We start from the raw sequence: 22,979 nt of genomic DNA on the forward strand, positions 1-22,979 counted from the left end.
AATCAACCATTAAAATCTAAGCTGCACAAAAAGCCTTCCCCAGGGACTCAACAGCAAAGCAGCAATTTAGCTCAACCACAGAGCTCAAGTACTGGTCCCCACAGGAAGTTCCCCCCACATTAGAAGTAAGCAAAGGACAACAAATCACTTCCAGCACAGAGTTTAAGTGGTGGGAACAGAAAATCATCCAACACAGAACTGAAAGAAAAAACGGAGTACCCACAACCAGAGATAAAGTTTGATATTAACTAGCAAAGGTCTCATTTCACCAAAGAATACTATAACACCTAGAAGGACTGAAAGTCCTCTGGGCTACCAACCCAGAAAGGGGGGACAACCAGGCACACTGCCAGTGCCATGGGGTCTACCTGGGGTCCTGAGGTATGGGGTCCTGGGGACTGGACCCTCCACACACAGCCAGGCACACCTCCAGTGCCATGGGGCCCACCCAAGGTCTGGAGGCTTGGAGCTGAGGACCAGACCCCCTCCCACAACCATGCACACCACCATTACCACCACCAACTAGGTAAGGAGCATACCCAAAACATCACCTCCACATGGGTGGCCCACCACAGCCACCACAATAACCATAGCTGTTATGAAAGTGGCTAGATACCACAACCACCATGCAGATGGTCCACCAGCCACTGGAGTGCATTGACACAAGAAGAGTCACCAGCAGAGGCCAAAGTAAAGAAGAGGACGTCTCTTTCCACAAAGCTCATTCCAGAGTGACAGAAGAAGCATCTGCTCTACAATAATATTGGGAGAGCTGAGCACACCTCTCAGCATTGGACAGATCTTCTAGGCAACAAATCAACAGAGTAACCATTACTCTTTCAGAAGGAGAGAAGAAATCTAGGGTAATTAGGGGGGAAGCAGGGAGGGGGGAAAGAGAGTGGGATGGGGAGAGATTGGACAAGGGCATAAAGAATAAGTACAAATTGTAACAATATATATGTGCTAGTAATATTGATTTGGTCAACATATGTCAATGTTGAGCCCCCAAAATATGTATAATCAATTTTGATTCAATAAAATTTTTTAAAAAATGATTGCTAAAGGTACTGAAATAATGAGTCTTTTAAATATCTAAAATCCTTTGACCAAAGTTCTGAAATGCGTATTTATATCTGGTGAGGGAGAAGTGTAATTTTGGGGAACAAGAGATTTTCAAATTCACTTAAGGATGAGACATGAGGAAGAAAGGAAAAGCAGCGTAGGGGCAGTTGGGTCAGGGGAATGAGAAACTGAGCCATGAGAAGCCAGAGCCTGGAGGGGAGTAGAGTGTCCCAGTGATGAACCTGAGTTGCAAAAGTTGGAAATTTTTCCATTTTTATTCTTGAAAGGAATTGGCTGTGGTACAAGAGAAAAACTGGGATTTGGTGTCAGGACACCTGGGTCTTGTTCTAATTCATGAGCTACGAAACCTTTCACCTTAGCTCTCGCTGAGCCTTTGTGTCCTTCACATCTCTTCAGAATGTTCTATAGTTCTTTAAAGAGGAAAATGTACTTACCTAAATGGAAGTTCAAGTTCTTCATTCCAGCTGGGGTTTGGTCCTTCAGCTGTAGTTGTGTGGCAGATTGTTCTTTGAAAAGAGACTTCCACAAAAGGACGTACTAAAACCTTAAAATCAAGAACAAGTCCTGAGTCTGTAGTGGTTAGTTGAACTATTCTGTTCTCAGCAGAGCTAGAATATGCTTACTAAGTAGAGTATTTCCAAAGAAACTAAAGTGGAAAGACTGCCCTTGTAGTGTATAGGCGATTCTTAAAAGCATGAGATGCAAGATTCAAAGCTGAAATCCAGCATCTGGGTCTCTCACCTGGCCAAGAGGGTAGTCAGCACTGTGGGTTGGGCTGTGTGTGCTTGGGGAAGCAGCACGCTTTTCACTGAAAGTTCTTGAAGACCTCGAGGGCTGCTGTAGTTTGCTAGGAGGGAAAATGTATGAAAGAAACAAAGGGTAGGGAAAGTCTAATTCTTTACTGAGAAAATGGTTTCTCCAAAGATGTATGGCCCAGGTGGCTGTGGGGACAGTCATTCTTCCTAATTTGTTGACATTTCAGAGGGCTTTTAGTATGCTGTGGTCCTCTCCAGTCACATACTGAGTGCTTGAGCTTTTCCCAACTTCCATTCCCAGGCCTGCGTGTCTGGCTGAGAGCAAAGGAAAAAGTCTCCTTCTCTCTCCTCCCTTCCCAAGGGATGCCTAAGTGGGGAACCACCTTTTCCCCCATAAATAAGAATCTCGGTCCCTTTCAGGCAGCGGGATCCTGAGCTTCCTGACCAGCCTGCTCTGCTCTATCCAGTCCCAGTTCTCTCCTTCTGTATTTTCTTTGAACCTGCACTCCCCGGTGACTCTGCCCACACATCCCAGGCCACACATCTCTCTCTGGGTCTGCCCAGCCTCTCTGGGGAAGGGGGTAGCAGGGATTCCTAGCTTGAGTTAGGATCAGTGGGTCTTATGCCCTTCTCTCTTCTGAGCTGCTGTTTGTAAAGGAACAAATGAAGGTCGTCTTCAGCGAGCCTCTTCCAGATATCTTCCCCTTCATCCTAGCAACACACTCACATATTTGTACTGAACTTTATGGTTTGCCAAGTATTTTGTGTTCGCTACTGGCAATGTATAATTGTCTCTTTCTACTGGATTGTCACCTTTTTGCCACTGTTTTAGACAAACTATGAGACAATATAAGTGGAACATTGAACACAACAACTCCTAGAGAAAACTCTTTTCTCTTTTGAAAACCATTAATTACATTATTAAACAGACATTTGTTTAGTACATACTATATTTTACACCCCTATTAGACTCTGGGTCTGCAAAGACAAATAGGACAACACTTCATCTCACACTAGACTGCAGGGCAGACACATAAGCAAATAATCTGAATAAAGTGAGGTCCATGTTAGGCTAGAGGGATGGGCACAGGCTGCAGAAGCACAGAGAAGGAGGTGGAAAATCCAGTTTAGTTGGATGCAAGGGTATAGGGTGAAGATTTGGGCAGGATTAATGGAAAAGTCTGAGCTGTCTTGATGTGTTTCCATTGAAATGTGTGACACATAGGATGAACTGTCCTTCCCTGAATTATTTGAATGAAATAGTTTAACACCTGAAAATATTCTACAGAGAATAAAAGTAAAAGAAACACCTGTATTTATACAGCTTTTCACCCACAACTGGGCTTTGAAGCAATCAGGGTGAAAGGGCTATGGGTTCAAGAAATCAATGGCATATGGCACAGATTCAAGGACTTACATGTACATTTACAAGAAGCAAAGCACTGGGAATAGTTGGTGAGGACAGGACATTCTGTAATAGGTCAGGAAGAAAAGTGAGTCAAAATCATGGTGCGAGAGGAAGGAGGGAGGGAGAAATAAAGTAAAGAGGAAGAATCTAGGAGGACAGAAGACGCCAAAGGCTGGAAAAGGCTCTTCTATAGAATAAGATAAGTGATGAGATGACCCTGGCCAAGCCACTTACACTCTCTTCACTTCCACTTTCTCTTTTGTAAATTGGAGATAGTAATAGCAAGCATTAAGTGAAATAATATACGTGGATGTGCCTAGCATGGTGCTTGGAACACATACAATAAACTCTACTTCCTCCCATTACACCAGTCAGGACACCAGCAAATAAAGAAGTTTCAATTCTTGGTCCTTCCATCTCTGTTCTCTGAGGGCATAAGAAACTCAGACTCACCTGTGGTTGAGGGCTCCCTATTACCCCAGTTAGTAAACCGTGGTAGACATAACTCATTTCGCTGAACAGATAAAAGGGAAGTCACATTCTTATCCTCACAACACATGCATTTCAGAACCTAGGACAGACACCTTTTGTGTATCCTGCGCAGCTCACAGTACATCTCTGAGAACTGTTCCTACCTTCAGGGCTGGTCCTTCTGACCCTGCCTCTCTGACTGTAGGTGATTAGACTGTGAATCAACATTGACCCATGTTAGCAGCTTCAGATTCTCTCCTGAGAAGATAACACTTAGTTGGGGGTACCCTGGCTGCACAGACCACTTCCATCACATGGAGAAAAATGAAGCAAACTCAGAGGGAAGCATGGAGAGAGACAGTGGGGCCTCGGGAGAACATCTCAGTCCCTGCAGTCTATGATGTAGTTCAACTGTACCTCTTGTCCTTGAGTTCTACGAACTGTTCCCAGTAAACCCCCTCTTTAGCCCAAGTTGGCTCTGCAAACCACAGGGCCTTGGCTCCAGCAAGAACCCTCCAGGTCCCTGCTGAACAATAACTGTGTTCAGAACAAGAGTAACTATGCTATGAAGAAGTGATTGACCTGACAGGGATCCTGCACATTCCATCCCAGGGCTGCTCAGAGGGTCTCACCTTGCTATTGGCTTCCTCACTGGAATGTCATAAGCCCGGATAATATTCACCAGCAGCTTTATGTCTCCATCAGACAGGTTTTGGGCTGTCACCTTCTTCCGACCTTTTCTCCTTGGCCTCAGTGGTCGCTTTTGTTCTGCCAACTTGAAAAGGCTTAGGCCCAAAATGCTAATGATTACAGAACAGGATTAGACTCTAAAGAAAAGAATGGTCTGAAAAATTGTGAGACAACTTCCCAAACTCTGCCCCAAGGTCTCTCATAAGCCCCGGAAAAACTCTATCCTTTTAAGGAGGACAGAAAAAGTCCAGAAATTTTCCTAAATGGGGGAGATCCTACTGCATAGATTGTTCAAGTTTATTTTTGCTGCTACTTATCAGAGGAAGAAAAGCCATGTTCTGGCTCTGCCTGCGTTTTCTGCCTTGGTCTCTCCCTCGCTTCCCCACCAGGCCCTTGAACGTGCCCTGTGCTCTGCTCCCCTTCACCTTGGCTAGTGCCAACCCCTCACATGGGATGCCTCCCTCAGTCTTCCTCGTCTGCCTAGGTGGCTGCAGTTTTACCCGTCCCTCAGGGCCAGAGGCTGCCCCTTCCCCAGAGACCTGGTCACATCAGTGGGAAGTGACACTCCCTCTTCTGAGCCCTCCAGCACCTACTAGCCTGCTCCATTCACACGACGGTCAGTGTACACAGCCATCTTGGGTAGTTCCTGGCATATCTTACTGTCTGGAGTTAGAGAGAACTGAGTGTGAATCCTGGCTCCACTTTTTGCCTTGGGCAAATTATTTCACCTCTTTAAGTCTCTGTTTCATCATCTGTAAAATGGGGATAGCAATACCTACCTTTTGGGGTTGTTGAGAGGATTAAGTGCGGAGGTGTGTACAAAGCACCCTGGCCCTGGTCTAGCACTTAGTAGATGCCTTATAATGGTAACTTTTGGGATGATGACAATGATTATAATGACAGTGATTATGCTGGAGGAAGAGGAGGAGGTGGAGGCAGGAGGAAGGGGGTGGGGGAGGAGCAGGAGGATCCTTCTTTCATCTCTACCATTCTGTGCAACTAACACTATAAATTCTAGCCCAGAGACCAAACAGAAACCCAGATGCTACTTTGTATCTGGAAGCTGACATTAATAACTACGCCAAACAGCCGCTGAACAAAGCCGGCTGTGCAGAGCTGGCCGCAGGCTGCCACAATCATGGTTCTCCACTTCGCTGTTGAGTATTAGAGCTGGTTAAGCAGCCTCTTGACTGGAGCCCCTCTGTGCAAGAGGCACCACCAGCTGAGAGCGAGGGCCCTTCATCTCCTGTCTAGGTACTACTGATGGCTCCTGTAAATAATCCTGAGGGGTTTCCAGGGGCTTTTGTTCTTGTTTGTTTTCCAGGGTCTTGCACGGAATAGCTACCATTCATAAGCACCTTCTGTGTATCAAGAGGTATGCTAGGTGCCTTACATATAATATTTCTAATCCTTACAAATTTAATATTTACCCCACTTTTCAGATGAAGAAACTGGAAGCTATGAGAGGTGCTATGATTTGCTGAAGGCTCCTTAATGGTAGGAGGGGGAGCTGGGGTCAAACTCAGGTCATTCACACTCAGGGCTACCTAGCACATGTTCTTAATCACTCTGCCAGGACACCTACCTAACCCACCCTTGGGAGCCTCAAAGACACAACTTTGCCAGAGGTTCTAACATGACAAATTTCTTCCATTATCAATGCTTCCTCCCTCCCCCAGAGGTGACCCCTTTTGTGAGACCTGGATGCTTCTATAGCAGTCGGCATGGGGGCACCATGTTGGCTGGGACCATTAAACATAAAAACATCTTAGTTTAAAGCCAAGAACAAACTGAAATTAAAAGAAGAAGGAACATACCCTGAGCCTTCAGAACTTAATGCAGAAAGTAAAGCAGAAAAAAAAAAGAAAAAAAAAAAAAAGAAAAGGAAAAACAGCATGAAAAGTCATCATCTATTCTAAATGTAATTTTCATGACTGAAAATATTCAATGACTAGACTGTGGGTCTGGAACAGAGAGAGGTTTTGCATGAATTGATGTGAGCATAGCTTCCCTTCTGTACATGGCTGGAGGGAGAGCCAAAGAGAAAAGTTTCCGTGCATAGCACAAGTTTTCATCTCCTCCACTGGATGGTGGGGAGGAAGTACATGCATAGGAAAGAACCTTTTTGGGAGATCAAGATATTTAATCACAGAAAATGTCATGAAGTTTATGGACCACACAAGACCACCAATATAGGACATTATCTTTCATCCCTTATGCATTCATCTGTAGTTGAGACCAGATGAGGATTATTCTAGATAATAGGGAGCCAATTGCAAATACAGGCAATTCCCAAGTTCATGTGAGTATCCAATTTTCCCTGCTGCCCTTCGCTCTCACCAAACACACACCAGCTCTCTGCCTCCCAGTTTGGGTACTAGAGCCAGGCCTCTCCCTGCTACCCCAGAACCTCAGTGGATGAGGTCTCAGCCCCTCCACTGCTGTGTGATGGGAGGGTAAGGGAAAGCCTGGCATTGGGAAATTAGGAAAGCAGGAGGGAAATGCTCTTGGGTTTAATTAACTAGAATAAGAAAAGGGCAAAGCCTAGTGAAGTTGATTTGGAAGTAGTGGGAGGTGAGACAAGCTCTACTGGAATGCAATGGGAGAGGCTCCAGGAGGCTTGTCCTAACAGAAATCCCCCCACTATTGTCACCATTAGGCATTAATTCGTTTTAACTAGGTTTCCAGAATTGTTCTGGGCCCAAATGCATACATACAATGATTTTAAAAATCTTATATGACACCTTTTATATAATAGAATACAAATAAAAAATTTTATAAGAAGTAATAATAATGGCTTTGTTCAATTATTTTTACCTGATATTGGGAACTTCTTCTTCTACTACCAAATCAGCAAGAAGAAAATGGTGCTTTGCAATGAGGAAACGATTTATCACCGATTCTCTAACCTGGTGAAATAAATCAGCTTTATTTAAAATGTTCTGATTATTTATACTTCATAGTTCACTCCCTACCATCCTTCGGGTCTTTGCCCTAATGTCACCTCAGCGTCCCCACCCCTTGCCCTGCTGTTACTTTGCAGCGCTGGACTCCTCTTGCTGTAAATCCTCAAGCTTCCTGCAGTAGACTGTAAGCTCTCTAAAAGCAAGGTGTTTTCTGTTTTGTTCACTGCTACAGTCTTAGGACCTGGAAAGGTCCCGGCAAATGAGATAGTAAAATTTTGCTGCATAAATTAACAATTACAAAAAAAAAAAAAAAAAAAAAAAAAGAGCCAGTCTTGAAGTACACACAATTCAGAGCTGATTCTTAAGTTCTTCCCCTATCCAGAATGATTCGCTTCCTAATTTACAATAAATGACCTCTTAAATGTCTTAAATTTTTTTTCTTTTATATTTATATCAGCCCCAGGGTAGATAAATTGGATAGAGATAATGCGCTGTAGTAACTGTAGCATTCCTTACAAGTTTATTGAAGGAAGGAAGGAAAGAAAGAAAAGAGAGAAGGAAAGGAAAAAAATGGACTGAAAAATGACAAAAAAAGAATGTTTCAACTTCAATTTTTAGTTTTCCAGTGCATAAGGGCAGTTAGTATGTGGTTTAAAACTTGCTTTTTTCTGATCGCAAGGGTAATCAATGTAATGCAATGTAACAGCCAAATGCAAACATTCAAATATTAGAAAAAGTAGACTTAGAAATTGAGTCCTTTGTAATCATATTCCATTTAAAATAACCACTGATAATAGACAGGGACATATCCTAGTGGCTCCATATATTCAAAAGGTGGAGATAGTTATAAATTAAATATTTGTATTTATGAGAAAATTAATCTAAAGAGGTTAAGTGGCTTGCATAAGATCACACAGATTTTTATAAGAGTAGAGAATTTCCCATCTTAGGATGCTGGCTCTTTTCCCCCCATGATGGCTGTTTTAAATGATTTTTCTTACCTGCTGCAGGTACTTGGCTACTACGGCCCTATGGGTATCTATGTGGTCCTTGGTTTCAATTACATTTCTGTCTTGTAATCGTTTCTCATAGTCCTAAAATCCAAAGGAGGCAATAATTTTATAATTTTAAGGTACTCTCTGATGCTCTTTTTGAGATTAAGGAATTATTTATTACATGTGGTTTGAGTCATAAATTATGGCTCTAAATGTTTCTTCCACCTTTTCCTAACTTTTCTTTTTTTTTTTTTTTCCCTTTTTGTCTTTTTTCGTGTCTGGCAACGGACTGCAACCCTCAGTGTCGCGCCCGTACTGGACCAGGACCAGCAACGGGATCGCAACCCTCGGTGCTGCGCCCGCCCCTTGCTCAGCCAGTGAGCGGGAACCGGTCTGTATGTGGGATCCGAACCCTCGGCGGGAGCGCCGCCGCGCTCCCAAGCGGCGCACTGTAGCAGTGCGCCACTGGGCCGGCCCCACCTTTTCCTAACTTTTCATTCAGAATTGATCTTTGATGCAATAACTCGGCCTCTGAATCAGTTGGTTGAACTCCCTTACTAGTAGAAGAAAATTTTGTACAATAGTTTCAAGTTAAAATGTTCATGCAGGAAGAAATAAAAACCACAGAACATAACAGAGAAAGTCATCATAATTCAAGACACTAAGCTTATCCAAGCAGCTTACCAAGGCCCCTGCTTAAGTTTTTCCTTTTCTAGTTTAAGTAAAGCACTGACAAAAATACTGAAAAGCTCCAGTTAAAACAGTACCACTATCACATGAGATGTGGCTGCAGTTGACTTGGGTCATGTACTTGGAGGAGGGTAATGAATGTTTTTGATTTTGTCTGCTTAGGCCTCTCCCTCTTTCTGACAATAAAACTGTGTGCCCTAGGGAACTGCCCTGTTCTCCTTTAAGCCCTCTCTCTGGTCACAGTTAAATGCCCAGTGATGGCACCTAACTATTCCAGGCTTGGTGACTCAGAGATTTTTGAACTTGAGACAAGAGGACACATCTCTCTCTGTTGGCTGAAGTTACTACATGTGAACATGGGTGATGCTGGTGACCATGTGGCCAAGAGAGAAAACCTGTCTGCCAAGGGGGAGAATGAAGCCACCACACTCAAGCAGCCCAGACTGGATGGAGAAGGACCCTGGCAGCACGCGGGGTCCCAATCAGGGTGCACTTGAGGCGCAGATGCATCCTTGTCATTCACAAGTCTCTAGATATTTAACTCTATTTGGGAATTTCATCATCCAGTAAACTCCCCTTGCTGTCTGAGGTAGTTCAAAATTGGGTTTTTATCCCTTATGATCACAAGTCCAAACTAATACAAAGAAGAACCAAATAACTATTGGTTCTCCAAGAACTATTTCTGCATGAAAAATTATAATGGTACTAATTTTTAATGCCTCTCCGTTTACCACATAGAATGCAAACTCATTTTTAATGTAATAAGTATTAACTAAGCACCATGTACAAGGGACAGTAGTAAAGCACTAGAAGGAAAACTAGATGGGAAGGATTTGAATAGCTTTGGTGTGGGTGGTACAAACTGAATTCCTGGAAGGCTCCTCCGCCCTCATGCCCACCCTCTGCAATCTGCCCTCCTCTGAGCCTTTGCTTCTTCTGTTGCTCTTGTCTAGGACGGACGTCCAGCCTGTCCCGATTTCCTTCCAGCCCCACCCACCCCAAGGCTGCTCACACCCTTCCCATCTAGTTTTCCATGTAGTGCTGTACTACTGTGCCTTGAACATGGTGCTTAGTAAATACTTATTACGTTGAAACAGAATTGAGTTTTTGACTAGAGCAGGAAAAGTTAACCAATTAATTCTAAGATATTTTTCAACCCTACAATTCTAATTGTAGGAGGTTCAACCAACTGACTCAGAATCCTGGATATGCGTTAGTTTATATGTCATTATATCAAAGCAAAGAGTTTTAAATGTTGAATTCAAGAAAAATAAGGGAAAGGTTATGTATAAAAGTGCTACTAAACAGAAACCTATGTTGCTACTGAGAACATTACAACAACAACAAAATAAATATTTAACAATATACCAATGGCACAGAAGATATTTTATTATTTTATTAGCCCCTCTCAGGGAATCTCTTACCTGGAATACCTTTTCCATAATTTCTCGGTCATATACTGGAATTTGCTTATAATTTCGGAATTCTGGCACCTCTTGGCTTCTAAGACGAAGAAGCCTGAATCGTTTGGATCTATTTAATTCCTCATCTGGAACAAAGTTAAATTCCTGTTGCAGCTGTTCCAGTCTAAAGAAATCAGGGACGTAGGATTCACCACTGGTAGCAACCTATAAAAAACAGAAAATGCAAAACTCCAGATGAGAAGCAGATTTCATCCAAAGAAACCCAGCACTATGCTTTTGGGAATGTTTAACACTTTTAGCTTGAGAGACTTAAAAGGCAAAATACATTAAAATATAATAGTAATAAGGTAGATGCTATTATATTTACTTAGTGGCTATAAAAAGTACCACAAATCATTTTTCCAAAAAGATAAAAATTATGTGTCACTTTTGTTGTGCATGCTTCCCTAAAAGTGTTATTATGAAAATCTCTGCTGAAAAAGGAGAGATTTATATCAGACTTCAGTGTATTACTAGGTGCCTACTAGTAATAAGATAACTCGTATACACAGTGTATATAAAATTCAGTATATGTATGACTTCTAAAGGCCCCAGAGTCAGCTGGTCAGTGTCATTTGGCTTCATGGCCATGCTTTCCTGTTTCTGAATAGCACCTCCCAGCCTTAGTCATTGAGAAAAGTGAGCCAGGGATGGATCGGGCAAGCCAGGCTCCACAGTGGCACCAGTGAAGTGTAAGCTGCACTCTACCCAGGTGCTCCTGTCCCTCGGCCTGGTGCTTTGTCAGCTGTGATAAACCTGGGCAGAGAGAGAGAGAGAGCCAGTGAGCAGAGATTTGCTGGGGCCTTGCATGGGAAAGGTGACCCTGCTGTGAAAATCCTGGTCAGGAAGGCAACCCTGTGTTTTTCTCTTCTGTGGGAGACGAATAGTTCAAAGGAAAATGATGAGTGTGATATGTGTACTGTACTTCTGCTGATCTAAAGACAGCAGCCAAAATGTGATCTGAAAGCTTCACACGGAATGGATTACACTTTAGGTAAGGTGGCCTATTCTTCCTACTATTTTTATTATCCACATTAAGAAGTATCATGTTAGAAGGTGAGTTTATAAAGACAAAAGTCAGAATAAACCAAAGCTTGTTTTGCAACTTAGACTAGAAGCAAAATGAAAATTTTCATATCAGTTATAATTACTCCACTGATGAACTCATACAAATAACCATGATCCCAGAATGTGTTGCTATGGCTACCCTCTGGATCATCTACTTGTTTATTATGTTTTCGTTTGAACTTGGAAGTTGGCAGTAAAACCAACTGTGTTTGCTACCAAGAAAAATAATTTGCTAGCTAATGTTCCATTTTATTTATAAATTCAGTGAAGAAAGAATTTTGAATGTTACAGTAGCTACAAACAATTTATCTGGTAAATACTTAAATGAAAACCCAATCATCAAACAAGAAAACAAACAAAACAAAGATTCTTAAAATGCCGCATCAGTACTTGAAGGTGGGATGGAAAGTACAAGAGCCCTGAAGTCAGATCAACTCACTCACTGTGTGACCTTGAGCCAGTAACTCTGAGTCTCTGAACTTAGTGTCCTTACTGTAGAACGGGGAAAAGACAACCTTTCCTTAGAGGTTTTACAGAGGTTAGAGGTAAGCGTAACAACAATAACGGCTAGTACTGATTGCATACAGATCGTGGGCCCAGCTAAGTGTTTATATGTAGCAGCTCATTTCCTCATGACCACACTATGAGGGCAACACAGGGCTCAGAAGCACTGAGTGCTTGCCTTGGTCCCACAGCCAGGTAAGCAGCAGAGCTGGAATTTAAACCTGTTCAGCCCAGCACTCATGTTCTTAAACAGTATTGCATAGGAGAACACAGAGTAAAAGAAAGTGTGTAATGGGCCGAACCATTTCTATCATCACACCATGTCAAGAAGCAGCATGTGTGCCTCTTGCTATGTTACCGAGATCAGCTGCATCAAAGGGGCATTGTTGGGGTCATTCGGGTCGAGCTTGGACTCTGCTGCCCACTTGGCCAACTTCTTCATGTCTGTCAGTCCCGATGTGCCAATAGATGAGATGGCATCTGCTCTCTTCAGAGCACTGAAAACAAAACAAATGAAAACAAAAAGTTGATTTCATGAGACTGACTTTAGAACAGAGAAGTCTGCATCAGGACTACAAAACCCCAGGGTCAGCACTGCTTAAGGAAACTATTATCCCCCACGAGAGAAGAATCTTATCATAAGGAAGGACTTTTGACATTTTTCTTTACTTGATGATTACTATTAAATATATTATAAGGGCAATAAAGAAATACAAATGGAAAAAATGCAACGTGACCCATTCCTACAACTCTGTTCCATGCATTAAAATGCCCCCCAGTCCCTGAATCCCAGCCAATGAAGAGGAGCCTCTGCATCTGGTGCAGGAAGCCCCCTAATTCTCACATCCCAGGCCACTAGGGATTACTTGTAGCTGAGGATAAAACAACAGGAAAAAAAAAAACAAAAAAACCAACACTTAAAAGACTTAAGCACCAACTTTGGACACATGGAATTCAAAGGAGACCAAGGTGGTCAGCATGACTGAGTTGGGGCTTCATCAAGAATCCTGCATATCTTATTACTCACGTTGTGTTTTACCTCCTCTCTCCTGATGCCTAAATCCCCAGCAGGTTTCTCTAGCACTAAACCCAAGTGAAATGGGTGCAGAATGATTGTCCACTCAAAGGCATTGGCAAGCCTCCACTAGAAGGGGCTCCTGATTAGAAAGTGCAGAGCGGCATCTCCTCCAGGTTGTTACCACGTGGGTATGGGCAGTCGGTATGGGGATGGAGAGGCCGTCAAGGGAACAAAGAAGCCTGTTCTGTTTTCCTACATGTTGAAAATGACACTCTGTGACTTGGAAAGAGTCTTCTCGATGGCCAGGATAAATCCTTTTATTTTAGAGATGGGGCAGCTCAAGTCTAGAATGGTGAAATGATTGACTCAAGACACATCTATTGGGAAATGACAGAGGAAGACTTGAACCCAGGCCACGGGCTCCCACAATCCGGACTGCTGAACCAGCATCAACCAGAGAAGGGGCAGCCTAGGGGAAAACTGATGAGGCCCCGAGTCCCTTTCTTCTGTTCTGAGTAGAGACCTAAGGATCTAGCAATCAGAGAAGGGGACTAGAGAACAGGGACTTCTATGTAATCCGAAGGTTCTACACCAATCATTATTAGCAACAAAGCTTTTCGGGGGGCCAAATACATACAACTATATGTTCTGCACCTCCCCATCTGTAAAATGGGTAAAAGAATACCCCCCAGAGTTATGATAATGAAATAAGGTGAAGTGCTTCTCACTGTATCTGATACTAATAAAAACCCATTATTGGTTATTAATACCTTAACTTTTACCTTAAGAATAATAAAAACCTCTGAACCCTGGCACCTGACAATGAGAGGAAAGAATATGGTATTGCAAGCTTTTCCTGCCTTGGATATCTTTAATGCTAACACTGGCATTGCTCATCAGTCTATTCTAGCCACACATTACCTTCGAAATCCAATGTTCTGCTGTGACAATGGGGGAATTAAAGGTATTCCGTTTTCTCCAATGGCCCATGCTACTCTGTGGGACACTTTTCCCGAGGTCATTAGAATCAGTTGATTACTGCCATCAGCTTCAAATGAGAAGGGCACTCCTAGGGAAACACCAGATTAAACAGGATGTTGTTTAGAAAGAAGAATTGAGCCCAGTCCTGGCAAAAAAGCAGGTAGTAGGCAAGTGGAACTTGGTGTGGGTGGGGTGGCAGGACGGAACACATAATTCAAGCCAACGTCACTGAGTTTCTTCGGATGATGATGCTCAGAATCAGCCTCTTGGCTCTATCTCTGACAGCAGAGTCAGAAGTCACCAGGATATACCCTAGAGTGGGACACCTGTGTGCATATTCTGGCTCTGTCACTTCACCGTTGTATGGCCTTGCACAAATTAACTGTTCTGAGCTTTCATTATGTGTAAATTAGGGATAATAATAGCATCCCTGTCAAATTGTAAAGACATTCATTCATTCATTCATTCATTCAATAGACACTTATTTGCGCTCCTATTTCATGCCAGGCACTATTGCAGACGCTGGAGATGGCAGTAATGTTCTCATGGAATTTATATCTGAACAGGCAGTAGAGATGATAACTAAGATAAAGTAAGAGAAATATTTAGTTAGCTACAGAATAGTAAATGCTAAGGAGAAACAAATTAGGGAAGGTACATATAGAAAATTTGTGCTTTGGGAGGAGAGGAGGCCATGGAAGCCTTGGCAAAGGTGATGTTTGAGTAAATGGTTGGAGAAAGTGAGGAAGTGAGATATGTAGATATTTTGGGAAAGAACATTCCCAGCAGAAGAAATAACAAGGGCAAGAACCCTAAGGTGGGAGGGAGGAACATGACTTTAAATGAGTTAATACTTGCAAAGCACTTAGTGCCTGGCGAATAGTGAGTGCACTACAAATGTTAGCTGTTACTGAGCTACTGTGGCTGCAGGAAAGCCTCACTGATCTGGTTTCCACCAACTGGAAATTAACCCTAACCCTAACTCTCTAGGCAGTATGTTAATCAGCTAAAGGAAGAAAAGATTTTCGAGCACTAAATATAGTAACTTTACAGTCTGGATTTCCAGTTACTATTATTAACATAAACAACAGCACTATTACACTGTAAGAGCATCTTTGTGTTTTTTCAGAAATCTTTCCTTCATATCAAACAACCCATCTTGATCTTCACAATAACCGTAGAAGACATGAAAGGAGGTATTGTTAGATCCCTTTTATGAATGAGATTATATTCAAAGTGATTACTTGACTACTAGGTCACAGATTGTGAGTATCAGAGCTGGAACTAAAATCTAGGTCTCCAGACTTCTAGACTGGTGATTGGATTTGGGCCTCAAAGAACGTGTGCAGATAGTTCCAGGTGGCTCACAATAAAAAATCACCAGACGCATGAGGAAACAAGCCACCATGAACAAGAAGCAACAAACAGACCAATAAGGAGATAGGTAGTGGAATGATCGGTTACAGAATATTAAAAAACATTTTTAATGTTTAAATAAGATGAATGAGTGAATGAATAAAAAGTGATCGAGAATCTGAGGAAAGGACAAAAAGCTATCGTAACTGAACGGACTGATTGGAAATGAACTAAATAGAATTTTTAGAGTTGAAAAATACAATAACTGGAGGGAGAAACACAGTGATGAGTTCCAATAATTAGATACAGAAAAACAGTGAATTCATGACTTGAAGACAGATTTAAAGAAATTACATAGAATGTAGCAGTGAAAGAAAAAGATACCAAATATATTAAAGAAAAGAAACATGGAGGACAGAGTAAGAAGGTCCAGCACATATCAAATCAGAAGTGTAGAAGGAGATAATAGAGAATAGTAATGAAAAACCTCCGTATTACAATTATTGAGGTTATTTCAAACTTTTCAGCCTTATAAATAACAGTGTGGGACTGGATGGTTAGCTCAGTTGTTTAGAGGATGGTGCTGATAACAACAAAGTTCAGGGTTTGATCCCTGTATTGGAAACCTGCCACAAAGAAAAAAAAAGGCGATGTATTTTTCATGCACAAAGCTTTATCCTTGTCTCAAATTATTTTACTTAGGAAAGATTCCTAGAAACAGAATTAAAGCATCAAAGAGCATTTTAAAGGTCTTTAATTTGCACTGCCAAACTACTTCATAGTTGCAAAGTGATATGAATTTACATGGCCAACAACAGTATATAAAAAATGACTTTTGAATATCATCACTGTTTAATTTGAATTTCTAGGCAATTTTATAATTATCTGTTTATATGAGAAGTGGAAAAAACATATTTAAATCTGACAGTAAAACCATGAGCCATTGAGGATAGCTAGCTTTCCATACCACTTCCAACTCCCTCGTGGTCCAGTGTCACATGCTGGTTGCTGCTAAACTCCACTTCTTCAATGGGAGCCCTTCCAGTGACAATGGTAGTCTCAGGAATAGGCAGAAACACTTCTGCTAGCAAAGTGGTACCACTGTGTCCAACTGTTTCATAGACCTGAAAACCGAAGAAGAGAACCAGTCAATAAAAACGGCAACAGAATGTGCTCATTCTCAATCAGTCCACATCGTTAGTGTTTGTGTTCCAGCCCAGAGTGGAAAGTTGAGTTTGTTATTACGGTCCCCATGGAAATCAGCTTACATCCTATTTGTGGCCAAGTTGTTGACACCTTGTTTTCTTGTCTGGCCTTATCTCCTGGGGTAGGGAGGTTGATCAGAACAGCAGGCAATGGCAGTTGTTTCTAACCCAAACCAGCACTCAGTCACTCGGAGAATGGGCTTCCTCCTTTTCCTGGTTCAGGTTGCTTTCAGAGAGCAATGACATTAATGGAATATTAAGACATCTCACTAGATGGTTTATTATCTGCACCGACCTCCAAGTCAGTAGAAGAAGCTCCATATCCAGCAGCACTCCAGGGTGTCGTGTTTAAATCTGCTGTTTAGTAAATCTCTCAAATTCTTCCCTTCCAGACCTCATTATGTTTGTTAGCTCCTGAAACCCCACCCAGCTCCTTCTCAGACATTCTCCCAAGACAGAGTCAACTGGACCACTTCACCTACAGCTCTGATACTCATTACCATGGTGTGTCTCATTATAATGCCATCACCATGAGGTGAAGGACCCATTGCCAGGGCAACCATAGATTAAGATTATACAATCCAGCCTCCGTTAGACCCTTTGATTTATTTCCAAGTTTTCCCTGTATTCTTGGCTCATCTCACTTTTGTGATAAGATGACTAAATATTCCACAGTTCTGCTGGCTTTTATGTTTTATTCTTTCTCTCCATGAGGTCTCTCTGACTGATACACATTTGTCTAAAGATGATTTTACTACTTTTTTTGACAAGTCTTTGTATTTTTCTTCTTATACAATAAAATCCACTTCTAATTAATATTTTCTATTTATCACTTGAATGCACAAAGATGACACTATGGGTCCCCTCCACCCATCCTCCCTTACACGGCATACAATCTGCATTCTTTTCCTAGAGTGAGGATGAATCTGTGCCTGGCTACCCTCTTGGCCTCATCTCCCTGGTACTCATCAGCTCACATTCACAAGACAGCCAACTGAGCGTGGAGGGACTTCAAGGGCAGAGACACAGGCAAATATTGCACAGGAACTGAATTCAGGACCCTAGACTGAATATCACTGTGAGATGTTCTAACTGGCTGGGTCCACCAAGAGACCTGTGATTGTTCAGGCCTAACCTGTGATGGGATGGCCAAATCTGCCTAATTCAGGGGCTCGGCAGGAAACCTGTGAATGGCACACTCAAGCCACACTCTCCAAATTCATCTTTATTGGTAAAAAGAGGGATATTTTGGTCTACATTTAAAAACCTTCTTTGGAAAATTTTAATATTATAATATGCCATGAATCCATCTTCCAGCTTCAACTATCACCATCTTATGTCAATATTATATCACCTATACCCTCAACCCTTTCCCTCCCCTTTAAAATCATGAACTTAGACATCATTTCCTCTGTAAATATTCCAATATGTATCTTTAAAAAATAAGGATATTTAAAAAGCATAATTAAAATACTATTATCATAGTAATTTCTTAATAACATCAACTACTGGTAAATTTCAAGTTTCCTTGAGAGCCTCAAAAAATTCTGTAGTACAGGGGCTGGCCTGTGACTCACTTGGGAGAGTGTGGTACTGACAACACCAAGGCCATGGGTTTGGAGCCCTATATAGGGATGGCTGGTTAGCTCACTTGGGAGAGTGTGGTACTGACAACACCAAGTCAAGGGTTAAGATCCCCTTATGGGTCATCTTTAAAAAAAAAAAAAAATTCTGTAATACGTTATTTGAATCAAGACCGAAATGCATTTCAATACATTGCAATTGATTGCTATGTCCCTCAAGCCTCAGTTAATTTCTGTAATCCTTCCTCTTTTTACACATTTTCTCCATATTTTTATTGGTTCAGACTCTGACAGGAAAGAGTGCCATTTATTGCTTGTCCCAGAACTCTTAAGAGCCTACAGTTCTGTAATTTCACACAGCTTAAAGAACCCATAGTAGGTTGTTGTTTATTACACAGGAGACCTTGTTTTGACCTATGAAATTATAAATAGTCTTATGGGAATGAAGTTTCAGCCTGAAAAAATGGTGTATTTTATTTCATTTTAAAATTTTTTAACTTTTTGCCAAAATTTTAATTCATTGAGCCATTCTTTGTATGAAGCCCGCTAGGGGCTTTCGTGTGTTATCTTGTTTAATCTTTACCGCAACCCTATGAAGGATGGTTTGTGGTGGAAATTAAACAACATAACAGACCCAACAGTTCTACATGATGGATTTGAGGCTCAATGCCAGAGAGAAATTTTTCCCAGTCATCCATCTGGTAAATCAAAAATCTGGGATTTTAATCAACAATGGTTCCACTTCAAAACTCACTTTTTGCTCTGTCTTCCTCACGGGCCAGGAAAAACCAGAAAGGTGATTAAACAACTAAGAATCCTCTTAACATCATAACCATGCTCCATAGTATAAAATTAGTTTAGACAAATTGATGAAAAATAGTGAGTGATTGAAAGAGAACTTAAAATCTGAATGAAAGAACAGGAAGAAATGCAAGTATAAGAAACTGGTTGATGGACACAAAGAATGATCACGTTTTATAATGATGAATATGCTAACTATCCTGATTTGATCATCACATATTGTACACAAGTATTGATAGTCAACTCTGTAACCCACAAATGTGTATAATTAATTATGTTTCAATAAAAAAAGTTTAAAATAATTTAAATGGTAATTTTTATGCTATGGATATTTTACCACAATTTTAAAACATTAAAATTTAAATTAAAAAAAATGGAAATACAGTTTTAAAAAAAAGCCAATAAACAAAGCTTAGAGCATCACCTTAGCATATGTGATAGTGGCCAAAAGACCACTGAACTCTTCCTGTCACAGACTTCTTGGTTGCTAACTACTCCTAATGTGGTTGCTGTCTCAGCAAGACAAGGGTGCTCTGTTCACTTCAATTCAGGTACATTAACATGCTGTCACATGCCCACATTTTACTGAGCACTGAGGTAGGCATGCAATAAGTTGCCAAGTATTTACTGCAATGCACTGAATGTGTCCTCTCAGAGCTCATACGCTGAAATCTTAACTCCCAATGTGATGGTATTATGAGGTAAGCCCTTTGGGAGGTAATTAGGTTATGAGGGTAGAGCGCCCTCATGAATGGGTTTAGTGCCCTTATAAAAGGGACCCCAGAGAGCTCTCTTGTCCTCCTGCCATGTAAGGATAAAACAGGACAGCAGGCTTCAGCCCAGAAGAGAACCCTCACCAGAGCCTGACCATGCTGGCACTCCGATCTCAGACTTCCAGCTTCCAGAACTGTGAGAAACAAATTTCTGTTATTTATAAGCCACCCAGTCTGTAGTACTTTGTCGTAGTAGCCCAAACTGACTAGGACACCTACCAATGCCCACTCATGTGCCACCACCATACCCTATGGTTTCCGTATAGAACACTAGTCCTCTCTACCAAAACTCCTTATTTACATGTCGATTTGTCTCACTGGATAGTGAAATTCCTGACAGTAGAGTTTGTTTGATTTGTTTGAATGCCCAGGACCTACCATCTGTGAATTAATATATCTAGAAGGGTGCATGTTAACTCTTAATAGAAGGCATTAGATGATAAATCCATGAGATGGAATTATTCTCTTCTCTGAACAGCTGGTAGACCTGGTTTAAGTAATGTGGCTCCCAGGTTTTTTTCATGTGTCCTATGTTACTCCCCACTGACTGTCAGCTGCTTACACAGCCTGCAGAGGGCAGAACAGGGCAGCCTCGTGGTCCAAAAGATCTGGGTCTGAATCCTGGCTTTGCCACTTAACAGCTGTGTGACCATGGGCATGACTCCAAAACTTTGCTTTCTCTGTTTTTGCTGTCATTTTTAAATGAGGATGTTACCTAAAGCTTAGCAGGAAGACAATGGTGAAGCCTAAGTGAGATGGATGAAAAGTGTCTGCCTTTCAGTATGAACTCAATAAATCCTCTCCTTCTGTTGGGCATACATTATCAGCAAGCACATGCATTTTTATAGTACTTTGCAGTTTGAAAAGCTCTTTCATAAAGATGATTACATTTCCCAAGTGTTTCATGAAATCTTGTTGGTGAATTTATTTTAGTAAACTTTATGAAATAAACATTTTATTTAAATTGAATTTAAATTTATAAGATCTATCTTTTTAGGACAACCTATATATATATTTTAAACAAATCTGTTAAGCTGCTGAAGATTTATAGGAATTTGATGGTATATTCCTTATTTGTAATTACATCATCAGGGCCAATAAAAATATTAAAGGGGAAACTTTATTACTTCATCTGTATCTCTGGGTTCCCAAAGGTAAGGAGGTGAAAATGAACCACATCAAGGCTTAATTGCTTTAACAAAAAATTCAGGAGCTAGTGAAATCCTGATATTACCTTGAGTTAAGTGAATAGAAAACATATTCATAATCAGAAAATGCCATTTATGATGATGATAACATACTTCAGAAAGTGATATAAATGTAGTATTTAGCAAAGATGTTCCTTGACTTATGATATGGTTATGTCCCAATAAACCTATCATAAATCATAATATCATAAGTCAAAAATGCATTTAATACCCCGATAAACCCATCGGAAAGTCGAAAAATTGTAAGTTGAACCATTGTAATTTAGGGACCATCTGTTTTCAGTTAAACCTTTCCTGACCTAGTATCTCCTAACTACTCCTAGGATTACAGAATTCCAAAACACTCAATACCCAAGACAGCTAAATTAGGATGTGAAACATATTTTAAAATAAGAACAAATCCAAATATTTTTCAGATACCTACAACCCCTTCTGTAATAAAGGAATCAAGTGTTTGTTTACTCAGCTGTGCAGGACAAAGTTCCTATATTATATGACTCCAGTGGCTTTGCAAAAACATCCCTGTTACACTTTATGGGTTCATCAAATATTTTATTGTAGAAGGACCTCAAGAGTTGCTTCTGAGCTTCTGTTTTGGTTTTTATTCCTCATGGAGGTGCCCTGTGCTGGTCACCAAACTTAGTGAAAACCAATAAAACAAAGAGTGATCACATAAAGGGCATTTCTGGTGGAGGTCAGTGGAAGGATCCTCATCCCTGGTCTCTAGAATCATGTTCCTATCTAGTGTCCAGAGAGGAACTGAGTGAGGACTCTTGGTGCTGAATCCATAGGACAGGGCAGTAATGACCTCTGGGGGAATGAGGGGTTTGCTGATTGGGACTACTGCTTCAGAAGACTATTACCAACTTTTCCATAAGAAAAAATGGACTTCATCTGACAAAGCAAAAGAATCCCAAATTTCTTCAAACTCTTCACCCTACTCTTTTAAGGTAGCAGCAGTTCTATTTAATGCTAGGATGAAATGCTATTTTTAAAAATTAGGAAATGGGTACTTTGGGCTTTAAATAGGAATTCACAAGTGGCTTTCTGAATAATTAATTTTAATTTTTATTTTCTCTCTAAGCCAGGTGTTCTCAACCTCAGCCCTATTGACATTTCGGGCTGGATAATTCTTTGTTGTTGTGAGTTGTCCTGTACATTGTAAAATGTTTAGCAGCACCCCTGGCCTCTACCCACTAGAGATTTCAGTAGCTTCTCACCAGTTGTGATAATGAAAAGTGTCTCCAGACATTGTTAGATGTCCCCTTTGTGGCAAAGTCATCCCTTTTTGAGAACCACTGCTTTAAGTGAGTACGTGTGTGTCACTGTGTCTTTGAAGGTAGAATGTTAATAAAGAAACAAGCCAGAAAATAAGATTTGATTTACGTTATTTACATTTAACTATTCAAAAATTCTGCTGTGGTGTAAAGCAAAGCAGCAGTGAATTCAGAATAGCAATTAGATACACTACTACAAAGCTGGGGCTATTTATGAAATTATTATTACTTCTCTGCATTTGGAATATTGCTTGTTTTAACCTAAGGATCTGGTACGTGTTTAACTGCTAGCAGGATTTAGAATTGTATTGAAAAGATGAACCTTAGAAATTTAGGGAAATCGAGCTAAGATAAATAAATAGCAATATTCCATTTTGAAGAAAAGTTTATATTGCATCGTTTTAAGTCATGTTTCCCTAATTAAAAAAAACACAGTTTCATTTCATGCACTTGGTAGTGTTGGATCCAGGACAAGTGGCTGCTCTTTAATCTCGGCCACCCTGGGTGCCATTCACCAGTCCTGTTAGTCATCTCCTGGTTCATGTTCACACTTCGGCTCAGTGTTGAACCAAACCTTTCCTACTTTCCTGCCCAGACTCCCTTCCTTCTCTGAAAAGCTTGAAGACATCAGATGTGAAATCCTCTCACAACCCTGCTCTCTACCACCTCTCCTGAGTCAATGCTCCTTCCTCAAGGGACCTTCGTAAAGCCAATCCCTCTATCATATCTCGATCCCACACTTCC

At 41.0% G+C, this 22,979-nt stretch overlaps 1 protein-coding gene across 1 annotated transcript in view; it reads right to left on the bottom strand.

Moving 5' to 3' along the window:
* CC2D2A (coiled-coil and C2 domain containing 2A) overlaps positions 1–22,979 on the bottom strand; it is a gene marked incomplete at its 3' end in the record, with an annotated part of 76,572 nt that overhangs the window by 22,908 nt on the left and 30,685 nt on the right. Inside the window, exons 10-17 of the mRNA XM_008592346.1 lie at positions 16,356–16,512; positions 13,973–14,120; positions 12,392–12,530; positions 10,423–10,626; positions 8,315–8,407; positions 7,225–7,316; positions 1,825–1,930; positions 1,518–1,627 (exon numbers count right to left, since the gene is read on the bottom strand). Coding sequence (XP_008590568.1) covers positions 1,518–1,627; positions 1,825–1,930; positions 7,225–7,316; positions 8,315–8,407; positions 10,423–10,626; positions 12,392–12,530; positions 13,973–14,120; positions 16,356–16,512 — 1,049 coding nt within the window. The remainder of the gene's footprint in view (positions 1–1,517; positions 1,628–1,824; positions 1,931–7,224; positions 7,317–8,314; positions 8,408–10,422; positions 10,627–12,391; positions 12,531–13,972; positions 14,121–16,355; positions 16,513–22,979) is intronic.

This window comes from Galeopterus variegatus, unplaced genomic scaffold (genome assembly GCF_000696425.1).
Source record: "Galeopterus variegatus unplaced genomic scaffold, G_variegatus-3.0.2 Scaffold7805, whole genome shotgun sequence".
Taxonomy (NCBI): Eukaryota; Metazoa; Chordata; class Mammalia; order Dermoptera; family Cynocephalidae; genus Galeopterus; species Galeopterus variegatus.